Source organism: Gekko japonicus, unplaced genomic scaffold (genome assembly GCF_001447785.1).
Source record: "Gekko japonicus isolate JY-2015 unplaced genomic scaffold, Gekko_japonicus_V1.1 scaffold5044, whole genome shotgun sequence".
NCBI classification, from domain to species: Eukaryota; Metazoa; Chordata; class Lepidosauria; order Squamata; family Gekkonidae; genus Gekko; species Gekko japonicus.
This window is the reverse complement of record NW_015171653.1, coordinates 1,075-12,293: the sequence shown is the minus strand read 5'-3', so window position 1 is coordinate 12,293 and position 11,219 is coordinate 1,075. Positions and strand designations below refer to the sequence as shown.

The window sequence follows — 11,219 nt, the reverse complement described above, 5'->3', positions numbered from 1 at the left end:
TGGTGTTGCAGCGCGGGGCGCGTGGCCAGCAATTGTGGCAGCTGGCAGCAAGTGGGCATCAGCCATGGAAGGGGCTGGAGTGGCGGCCCCCTCTTCTCGACCCCTTGCCCAGCTCCACTGCCCACCAGGCCTCTTTTGCAGTGCCCTGTTTCCATCCGCTTTACCACCTGCTCGGTGTTCCAGAGACCAATGGGGACTGCCTTTCCCAGGAGTCTTTCCCGAGCGAAGTCACCCCGATTGTGGCATTTTCTGCCGTGATCTGATTGTATGCCGACTCCAATCTGGGAGAACCGGGTTTGATTCCCCACTCCTCCACTCGCAGCTGCTGGATGACCTTGGGCCCCGCCTATCTCACAGGGTGTCTGTTGTGCGGAGGGGAAGGGAAAGGAGTTTGTCAGCCGCTCTGAGACGCCGAGCGAAGGGTGGAGTATAAAGAGAGCCGTTTTGGTGTAGTGGTTAAGTGTGCGGACTCTAATCTGGGAGAACCGGGTTTGATTCTCCACTCCTCCACTTTCACCTGCTGATGTGACCTTGGGTCAGTCACAAGCTCTGGCACAGCTGTCCTTGAAAAAGAGCAGTTTGTGTCAGAGTTCTCTCAGCCCCACCCACCTCACAGGGTGTCTGTTGTGGGGAGGGGAAGGGAAAGGAGGTTGTAAGCCGCTCTGAGACTCCAAGTGAAGGGCGGGGTATAAATCCAATCTCTTCTCTTCTTCTTCTCTTCTAATCTGGGAGAACCGGGTTGGATTCCCCACTCCTCCACTTGCACCTGGCTGGATGACCTTGGGCAAGCCATAGATCTGGCACAGCTGTCCTTGAAAAAGAGCCATTTGTGTCAGAGCTCTCTCAGCCCCACCTACCTCACCGGGTGTCTGTTGTGGGGAGGGGAAGGGAAAAGGAGTTTGTCAGCAGCTCTGAGACACCTTTGGGTAGTGAAGGGCGGGGTATAAATCCAATCTCTTCTTCCTCCTCCTCTTCTAAATCCAAACTCTTCTTCTTTTTCCGTTCTCCGCGGCTTGCGGGCAGGCCGGAGAGAGTCCTCTGTGCACGCACAGGACTCGGAAGGCCCCTTGGAGTTGCGGAGAGCTGGGTTGCTGGCTCCTGGGGGTACGCCCAGAGCCGTGTTGTGATCCACCTCTCTTGCCTGCCTGCCTTCCTACCTTGGAGGGGCAAAAGAGGCGAGCCAGGGGGTGCTGGCCCTGCTCCCCCTCAGCGCCTGCGCTTCTTGCTGTTCATGTCTCTGCCTCTTCTGTTTGCTCCCCCCCTCCGCGCAGATGGATGCTGACTACGACCCCACCCAGCAGCCTGCTTCTTCAAAAAAGAAACGGAAGGTGGAGATCCCGCTGCTAGGCAAGAAGAAGCGCCAGTCGTGGTTTGCAAAAGCCCTCCAGAAAGAGAAGAAACCCTTTGACCCGGGTAAGGTGGTTCTGGGATCAGACTCGGGCAACGTTTCGGAGGCAGGCGGCAATAAAAAAAGGCAAATGCCGTGCTGGGGGCGATTAGAAAGGGGATTGGAAGCAAAGCAGCCAGTATCGTAATGCCCCCGTATAAATCACTGGGAGTACTGTGTACAGTTCTGGTCACTGCACCTCAAGAAAGATATTCTAGCATTGGAAATGGTGCAGAAAAGGGCAACTAGAATGATTAAGGGACATAAGAACATAAGAGATGCCAATGTTGGATCAGGCCAGTGGCCCATCCCATCCAACACTCTGTATCACACAGTGGCCAGAAATATCAGGTGCCACCGGGAGGTCCAGCAGTGGGGCTGGGACACTAGAAGCCCTCCCACTGTTGACCCCCCCCAAGCACCAAGAATACAGAGCATCACCTGCCCCAGCTTGTGAGTTCCCATCTATACCTTGTGGCTAATAGCCACGGATGGACCTCTGCTCCATAGGTATATCTAATTCCCTCTTGAAGCCGTTCATGCTTGTAGCCACCACCACCCTCCTGTGGCAGTGAATTCCATGTGTTCATCACTCTTTGGGTGAAAAACCCCCCCCTAAGCACCAAGAAGACAGAGCATCACTTGCCCCAGAGCCCCTATCTATACCTTGTGGCTAATGGCCACTGATGGACCTCTGCTCCAGATGCTTATCTAATTCCCTCTTGAAGCCATCCATGCTTGTAGCCGCCACCCCCTCCTGTGGCAGTGAATCCCATGTGTTAATCATGTGTTAATTCCATGTGTTAATCATGTGTTAATAATGCGAGGTGAAGAAGTACTTCCTTTTATCCGTTCTCACGGATGGAACACCTTCCCTATGAAGAAAGGCCAGAGAGGTTAGGGCTCTTTAGCTTGGGGAAATGACAACTGAGGGGGTAAGATGATAGAGGGTTGCAAAATTATTCATGGGATAGAGAAGGTTGAGAAAGAAGTCCTTTTCTCCCTTTTTCCCTTTATGGTGTAAAATATGTTAAAAATTCAAATTTGGCATTTTTCATGCTGAGCTTTTCCTCTGAGGGCCTGTGACTTCCAGATCAGGCACAGCGTGCCCTGGGTGACCGAAAAGGTCTCCCACTGATCTCTTAAGTATTGTGGTTTCAAATGTCGGATCGGAGCCCGTTTTATTCTTCTGAGTAAAGACTGATTTCGCTCGCCCCACACAGGGAGCGGAAGGGCAACATGGGCAAAAGCCGGCACGTATCGTGTTGGTGGATGAGCCAGTGAATCCGTCGGGTATCGTGTTGGTGGATGAGCCACTGAATCCGTCGGGGATGGTGTAGGAGTGCCTCAGAGGATGTGGGAATGAAGTTGGCATCTTGGCTTGGTTTCCAAGGTCCGGCCGCTGGGTGTGTCTCTCTGCTGGGCCGTCCGTTGCCAAGAAGCTCTTTTAGGAGAGGGGCGGCCTGTGAGAGAGAGAGAGAGAGGGATCGTGACCCACCAGCTGGTTGGAGCTGATCTCCTCCTGTGTGCCAAGTTCAGGTCTGCCTTGGCCCAGCTGGGGATCCACACGCCCTCTCCTGGGCCGTAAAGACAGAGGGAAACTCCTTCCAGCCTTCCCGTCATGCTCACGGGGGAGCCCTTCTTAGACCGGGGCGTTTCACAACATGTGTGACAAAAACAGTCGCTGTGTCTTAAGAGGGGGAAGCCCCAAAAGCAGGCCTTTTTGCATCTCTCACAGCTTAACCTTGCCCATAATAAACTTAAAAGAGTTCAATGACGTAGGTAAGAAGCTTTGAGGCCAGCAACCCCCAAGTGGCCCCATGGTGACCCCCAAGGTGTTCTCTGGAACCCCCTCTTGCTGCTTGAGTCTTGGGGATGAAATCTGGAGGGTCTTTAGTAGAAGCAAAAGGAAGGGAAGAGCGAGGGTGGCTCAGGTGGTTAAGACGCTGCACCGCAGGCTGGAAGGTTAGTAGTTTGGCAGTTCGATTCCCGAGTGCCGCATGGCAGAGTGAGCTCCCGTCTCTGGCCCCAGCTCCTGCCAACTTAGCAGTTCGAAAGTAAGAAACTGCAAGTAGAAAAATGGGTACCGCTTCGGTGGGAAGGAAGCAGCCTTCCGTGCGCCTCGGCGTCTAGTCATGCCGGCCACATGGCCACGGAAATGTCTTCGGACAGCGCTGGCTCTTCGGCTTGGAGATGAGCACCGCAACCCTAGAGTTGGATTTGACTGGCTTTCAAGCAAGGGAAACCTTTACCTAAAAGGAAAGGGAGCTTGAGGGGGCTCATCCTGGCAGTTGCCGTATCCGTGTGCCTCCACTTTGGCTGCCGACACAGCCTGCCTCGTCGTAGAAAGACTGTGATAGTAGTGAGGATGTTCTGCTTCTTTGCTACCTGCACACGAAAGTTCACACCTTGGATAAACCCTTGTTGGTCCTAAAGGTGCCCCTGGACTCTAGGTTCATTCTGCTGCCCCAGACAAACCCAGACCTGGAATGACTTCTCTGCTAGTTAGTGTCGCAGCACCTAGTTCGTGGCAGCTCAGCTTTTCAGATTATTTTCATATCTGTTGAACCTAAAGTCCTAAAGCAAGGGTCCCTGAGCGTGGTGCCCACGGGTGCCATGGCCCCTACCGATGCCTTTCCTGGTGCCCAAGTGCTTTTAGGAAGTGGGCGGGGCAAGGAGGGTCTCTTGCGTAGCGGGGCTTCTGATTGACTGTGCAAGTTAAAAGGCGTCCTGTTAAGCAGAGCTCCTGCCTGAAATGCCGACGAGGCACTTTTATCGATAACCTCGCTCCCTGACATCTTGAGGTTGGTTCCGCCTCCCGTGGCAGCCATTTTTGTGATTGACTCCACATCCCGCAGCAACCATTTTGTGATTCTGCTTACCGCCCCGTGTCAGAATTCAAGGGGAGCCCGCAGGGTCAGAAAGGTTAGGGACCCCTGATCTAAATCTCTAACTTCTCAGGCAATCGTTATTAGTTGTGACAATACTGTGAACATTTTTGCTGATCAGATCTCAAAATATGCTCAAGTTTGGATGCCGGCTGTAACATAGTCCAGGCACTAGAAGTGTCGAGTACACTGCCTGGCCAGTCTATGGATCATTTCAGGTTACCTTGATGGGTGTCAACAGGTTCTCGGGGACTGTGAAGGGCACCTCTTGGACTCCTGTCCTGACCCTTGTCCATTGGGGCTCCCATAATCGTGCAAGGAGCTGGTGTCCATTCTCAATCAGTCCGTGACTCAGGGTGTTTTTCCTCAGCCTGGCTAGAGGAGGCAGTTAATCATGACTTTAAAAGCTATCAGTGGAGAAGAGTGCTGTTGACGCACCAGATGGAGAGGTGTTCGAGAGAGTTACGCGTGCATACCCTCTCCCTCCCATGGATCTGTATTAGCACTTGGAGTGGAACGGCCCCGCTGACCCACAAGTGCTGCTGTGTTCAGCCATTTGAGGTCTCTGGGCACCCAGTAACCATCCCAGGTCTCTGCCTGGTGACACACTACCGTCCTGGCTTGGCCAAACCTCAGAGGGATTTCTCTCGCTTTCTTTGGTATGCTGCCACCAACAGGTCCCTTTAGGAGGGCCGGTGCTCCCAGCTTCCCTTCCGCATTGGTGTTCTAAGGCTCTGGCTAGTCCCTGCATCTCCCACTACCAAAGGTCTGGTTAGCATGGGAACAACTTGCCACACTTGTCCATGCCTGGGGAGATAGCAATCTAGCAACCGACTTCCTCCTTTCCCCGGCTACTTCAGCGTCCCTCTACACAGCTCCTTGTCCCGATATTTGCCTTTGCTGTTGTGATCGCTTGCATTGTTTTATGTATCTCTTTACTGTCAGGGACCCTCATTTCATGCGTGGGGAAGGTTCACTGCAGAACAGTATACCCAAGACTAGCAGGGGTGTGTAGTTTGCCGGGGTTCAAAGAAGACAGGACACAAACAGCTTCTGCAGAAAGCTGAATGAATGAATGCTTGAATGAATCCTCTCACTCACCAGCTATATTTATTGAAAATCCGTCTCCTCCTTTCCCCCTCCCTTTCATACATTACAGCATCCTGTCATGAGACATGAACTAAGGAATGTGTGTGTGTTTGTATCTGTGTGTGTGTCTGTGTGTGTGTGTGTGTGTGTACAGGCAGCTGTCTGCTATCTCTCTCTCTCGCAACTCTGCCAAGGCCAAATGACTGCGTCATTAAGCAGTAAACAGATTCCATCTCGGGCTCTCAGTACGTATATACATTTGGGTTCCCAATCTCCAGCCAGGAGAACAGAGCAGTGAATTCTTCACTTGTGCCTACAGGGGTATCAAACTAATTTATTACGAGGGCCGGATCTGACATGAGACCTTGTTGGGCCGGGCCATGTGTGTCATAAAATGTAATGCCAGGTAGCGGACATATAAACTTTATAAAGCACACAAAGATTTTTATTTTTATTTTGGCTTAGAGTAAAACCGTGCTTACAATATTAGCTCTGTAAGCTGCAAACCTGCTTTGGATTTATTGACATTCACCACAGAAATCTCATGCTCAGAGTTCTGAGTCTAGGACCCAGGTTAAAACATGAAATGGCTAAGTGATTAGGAGAGTCTGGCGAAGCAAGCTATGATACAGCAGCTGAACTGGAAGCAGGAGATGGCCAGTTCCACTCTGGGCCCGATGGAAGCCCTCCGGGGGGGTCTGATCCGGCCCCTGGGCCGCATGTTTGACACCCCTGCCCGAGAGAGTGTGACATTCGTAAAGATCCTGATCCCTGTGAAGAACAGAACCTTGACCAGTTCTTGCTCTGAGCCCTGCCCTAGAGAGCCCAGGCTGGCCCGATCCCGGAAGCCAAGCGGGGTCGGCCCTGGTTAGTTCTTGGCTTGGAAACCACCAAGGAAGTCCAGGGGCGCTACGCAGAGGCAGGCAGTGGCAAGCCACCTCTGAACATCAAGGGGTCGCCATGAGACTGCCGTGACTAGATGTCACTTGACTCACACGCAGTCCTTATTCGAAGACGTGGCGTCCAGGCTTTGCTGCTGCCTGCTATTTGATATTCTGAAGACTGGCCCTTCCCTGTTTGGGTGGAATGGACTTCTGGCCTCTATACCGTCTTCAGACTCTCCAGCTTCAAGAAGTAGGAGCTGAGGAAGACTCTGCAGGTGTCAGGCTCCCTAGTCAGGTCACACCACACAGAGCTTCAGAGGAAGATAACTGTTTATTAGTGGTTCCAGTACTAAAGAACACGTGTACAGCTTGTGTCAGGAATAGCCGTCAGTATAAGGGCCTCTGACTTATAGTGAAAAAAAAAACCCCCCCCCCCCCCAATGAGCAAAAGCCAATGATGATACTTCGCGTGGGTGAAAGCAAGCACAGAAGCGGACAAAGCGAAAAGCCATTACTTTCCCAGCCGAGTAAAATGCAACTGGAGACTACAAGGTTAAGCGTGCGATAGCGCACAGTAGCTGGACAGGTAAGAGCTAAGAACGAGGAGGAGGTGCACCCCTCCACATTCCAGATTCATGACAGGGCTACCTGACAGCAGGGCCTCTAGCCGTGTTGATCTGCTAGAGGAGCTGGAGTCACCTTCTGAGTTGAAAGAAAGACACTCTGCCCATGGGTGTGTCGCTAATGGAACATTGGCAGGGTTGCTAACGGGGCAGGAGCTTCAGCATTTGGGTGGATTGGGTGGGCCGAGGGGCCGCCAAAGCGGACCGTCAAGGCCCCGCGTGCCGAAGAAAACACTCTTGGCTGTTTTTGTTCCCGCAGCGGCTGGGACGTTTGAGAAGTACCTGGACGAGTTCTACCGCCTCGACTACGAGGACCTGATCGGAGACATGCCGTGTCGCTTCAAGTACCGCAACGTGCTTCCCTGCAGCTACGGCCTCTCCACCGAGGAGGTAACTATTTCTGCAGGGGTGAGGGGAGAAAGAGAGAACCCGGAACATCCGATGTCCTCCACGCACGAGCAGGGACTGAAAGCACAGAGTCTCACGCAGTTTTCTCTCCTCCCCCCAAAAAAGATCTTGGCCTCTGACGACAAGGAGCTGAACAGCTGGTGTTCTCTGCGGAAGACCTGCATGTACAGGTGAGACGCGGAGGGGAGAAGAGGTGCTGTGGGCAGTGGCTGCCACGGAAACTGGGGGCTGAAGCACATGCTAAAACTGGGGACTCTCCCGGGCTCGAGCGGAAGGTGGCGTGGGGGGGAGGACTCCATGAGAACCACAGCTCACGCTTGAAATTGTGCAAAGAGTTCGCGATTTCTTTGGCTAGTGGTAGTGATCATGAGCGGGTTATGAAGGAAAGGGCTGGCCCTGTGGTCGATGGATAGAAAGGCTGACTTTTGGTTTAGACGTGTTCTCAAGCAGTGCGTCACGAACTGGTTTAGATCAGGATGGGTTGCCATCAGTGCTCCCCTCTAAGCTGCGGAGTCTTGTGAGCAAGAATTGTACTTTGTGAGCTACCGGGTGCATGAAAGTTGTGGGTGAGCGATTTGGCGACTGCATAAATCAGTTAGCTCTGGAGCCCTCCTTCCCGAGCTGAGGCAAAAATCGGTGCGCCGGAGGCTAAAAAACGGTGAGCTCGCTCACACTAACTCAGCTTAGAGGGAACACTGGTCGCCTTGTTAGTCTGTCTGTAGCGGTAGAAAAGAGCCAGAGTCCAGCAGCACCGTACAGACTAACAGAATCTGTGGCAGGGGAGGCGCTTTCGTGCGTCACTTGACTTCGTGCGTCACTTGACAAGAAAGCTCACGCTGTGCGGCCAATGCTCCCTCTAAGCCGTGGAGTCTTGTGAGCAAAAATTCTACTCCGTGAGCTACTGGCATTAAAGTTGTGAGCCAGCGATTTGGCTACTACATAAATTAGTTTCCTCTAGAGCCCTCCTTCCTGAGCTGAGACAAAAACGTGTGAGCTGGAGGCTAAAAAAATGGTGAGCTAGCTCACACTAACTCAGCTTAGAGGGAACACTGGCTGTGCCACAAAAATGTTGTTAGTGTTTAAGGTGCTCCTTGACGCTGGCTCTTAAGCTAGTTTCATCAGTGCACGTTTCAGTTAAGAAAACCGAGCTGGGTGATGGGTCTTCCTCATGGGTGGTGGGATACACAAAGCCAGCAGATTTTTTAGACGTGATTCATAGCCGATGCTGAGCCACTAGTTTGTTCTGTTAACTCTCGGCGGAGGCTGCTGGGGGTGTGTGTGTGTCTGTGTCTGGGTCTTCAGTCACACTTGGGGGGGTTTTGACCGGGGGTGGGGTCTGGTCTCCACGCAGGTCCGAGAAGGAAGAGCTGCACGACATGAGGACCTACGAGGGGAAAGGCCGAAACAACACCTGGAAGAAGCAGCAGATTCTGAAATCCCTCTGGGCAGAGTACGTACGCTGAAGGACTGGGCAGTGCTGGGCACTCCGGGCCGCAGGAGAGGAGGAGGAGGAGTCCCAAGGAATCTAGTTATTAATCTTTTGTCTCAAGTCCTGCTCCGGTCCCCGTGTCCCCCCCTGTCCCCAGGCTAATCTTGTCAGACGGATTGCAAATTCAGACTGCAAATCCAGAAGGGTCTTTTGTGGTGTGGCTGTTGTTTAGCACGGTCCATAATGGGTGAGCGAGTCAAGCCACATGGTACCATGGGGGGGGGGGCGGAAATAAGGATTGGAAACTAATTGGACAGCCCCCTCCTGCCCATCCAAAGAAGTGTCCGTGGCCTTCCGTAGCGCCAGTTTCCAGGGTGCTTTCCCTTTCCCTCCATTCGCTGCTCTTGCTACCTTATAAGTACCCTTTTTGTTCTGCCCCAAGTCGCTGGCTCTTGAGCACTTTACCCACCCAGGCTTCTGCAAGCCCTTGAGGCAGAAGGCAGCAGGCACATCCAGCTCCCGCCGTCCCTCGCCGTTGCCTGCCTTTCACTTTGTGGCACAGTGTAGCACTCTTAAAGAGATCTGTATGTTTCATCTCCTTGCAGCGTGGGAGAAGCCGAGGGCGTCAAGGCGGCACCTCCAGGCAAGAAAGGGAAGAAGAGCCAGGAGAAGACCAAACGTCCAGAGCTGCCTCCTGAAGAGGTGTCCCCCGTCAGTCCAGCTTGCAAGAAAGAGGGGCTCCGGCACCCGAGTGGGACCGCCAGAACGGCTCCAGCTGCAGGCAAGGTGGCCCCGGCGACTCCCTCGGCGGAGCCCGTGCCCCCCGCTCCAGCGCCCGGTCCGAGACGGAGAGGAGGCAGGAAGGGGCTGCTGCTGGGCGCGAAGGTGCGGGTGGGGGGCTCGGAGTTCAGCGGCCACCGGCTCCAGGCCTACGGCCTCAACCCCAAGCGCCTGCGCTACCGCCAGCTGCTCCGGGAGAGACAGAAGAAAAAGCAGAAGCCGCCCAGTCAGGCCGGTGGAGCCAAGTGACACGAGGAGAACTGTTCTGCCCGCCCTGGGGCTGAGAGCAACACCACTCGGACCCCCGGAGGGAAGCAATTGATGCTGTCCCGATGGCGCTCTGTCCCAGCTCCTGTGCTGCAAGGAAGGCTCCGTGAGCGGCGGGAGGAATGCGCGGGTTCTTTTGTTACTCTGATAAATCCCTCTGATCTCCTGCCACGTCTGCACCTTGGTTTGGGCCACTTGTTTTCTGATTTCTGCATCTGGCCCTCCAGTTGTTGGTACCCATTCAGCAAAGCTGTGCTTTAAGGAAGAGCACATGTGGTTTCACTCAGATTTGTTCAAGGAAGGCACTACTCACTTCTTCAGAGCTCCAGAGGCGTTAGCCACATTAGTCTGTTGCTGCAAAATAGTAAAAAGCTCAGTGGCACCTTTAAAACGAACAACCTTTATTGCAGCATAAACTTGAGAAACACAGCTCTCTTCGTCAGATGCCTCTGACAAAGAGAGCTGTGCTTCTCGAAAGCTTATGCTACAATACAGTTTGTCCGTCTTAGGTCCAATCTGCATTGGTCTTTCCGGCCGCTGTGCTGGCGATCCCACACTGTTTCACAAACTTCTGTCTGCATCTCATCTCGCATCGGGTCTCCTATTGTTTCGTCTCAGCATCGTCTGTCTGCGTCATCTTATTGCCCTTTAATGGCGACTCTGAGGTCACTACGCTGCCTCACTGCATTATCTAGATTTGGCTTTAAGATGGTCCAATTGCTCCTCCCCGCCCTCGAACTGTGTCATGCCTGCCCCCAACCCGGCGCCTGGGAGCTCTGAAACGGAGGACTCCGTGCCTTTAACACCATCGGAGGCACGGGAGTCTTTGCCAAACTTAAGTACCGAAAAGGATGAGCACCAGCCTCCAGAACAGCCTGCACCTGAAACCGATCAGGCGGTGCCTGGCCCCAGCAGCACGCCACCCGATTCTCCACCACCTGTCAACCGCTGAGACTCTGGGACTTGGCAACCAGAAGCAAAGAGGCACGCTTGCGCGGTTGGAGATCAATAAGCCCAGAGTTCTAGCAGGATCAAGGACTTCGCGAGGCAGTGCTAATGAGACTCTAATGAGTTAACAACCCAGCAAGCTGTTTGAATAGGTCGCTGACTGCTGGCTAATCGTGCTGGCAAACCCGTCCTTCAGACCAGAAGCTCTGCACCTCTGACTCTGTTCTGGTATCTGGCTACTGACTGACTTCCTGGGTCCTGACTCCAGTCCGCGTTTTGACGACTCCCTGGCTCTTGATCCTCGGCTTTGCACCCTGACTTCGACACTTGCGTATCTGGACTCTGACTCTCGGTAACGCTCTGACTACGGCCTGGCTTTATGTATTGGGACTGTTGCTCTGGTTGTTTTGCCCTCTCTCTGGCTTGACTCTCGGACTGGACTGTGAACTCCCCCTCTCTGCCTTGCCCCACTGGCCCTGTCATGACACGCTGTGAGCAATAAGCAGACAACAGAAG

General features: G+C 53.5%; 1 protein-coding gene across 1 annotated transcript in view; it reads left to right on the top strand.

Annotated features, from left to right (window-relative positions):
* The window catches only part of KRI1 (KRI1 homolog), a 32,899-nt gene extending 22,833 nt beyond the window's left edge, over window positions 1–10,066 (top strand). Inside the window, exons 14-18 of the mRNA XM_015419990.1 lie at window positions 1,272–1,413; window positions 7,131–7,261; window positions 7,385–7,449; window positions 8,631–8,729; window positions 9,314–10,066. Of these exons, the coding sequence (XP_015275476.1) occupies window positions 1,272–1,413; window positions 7,131–7,261; window positions 7,385–7,449; window positions 8,631–8,729; window positions 9,314–9,737 (861 nt within the window). The 3' untranslated portion in view covers window positions 9,738–10,066. The remainder of the gene's footprint in view (window positions 1–1,271; window positions 1,414–7,130; window positions 7,262–7,384; window positions 7,450–8,630; window positions 8,730–9,313) is intronic.
* Window positions 10,067–11,219: the final 1,153 nt, after the last annotated feature.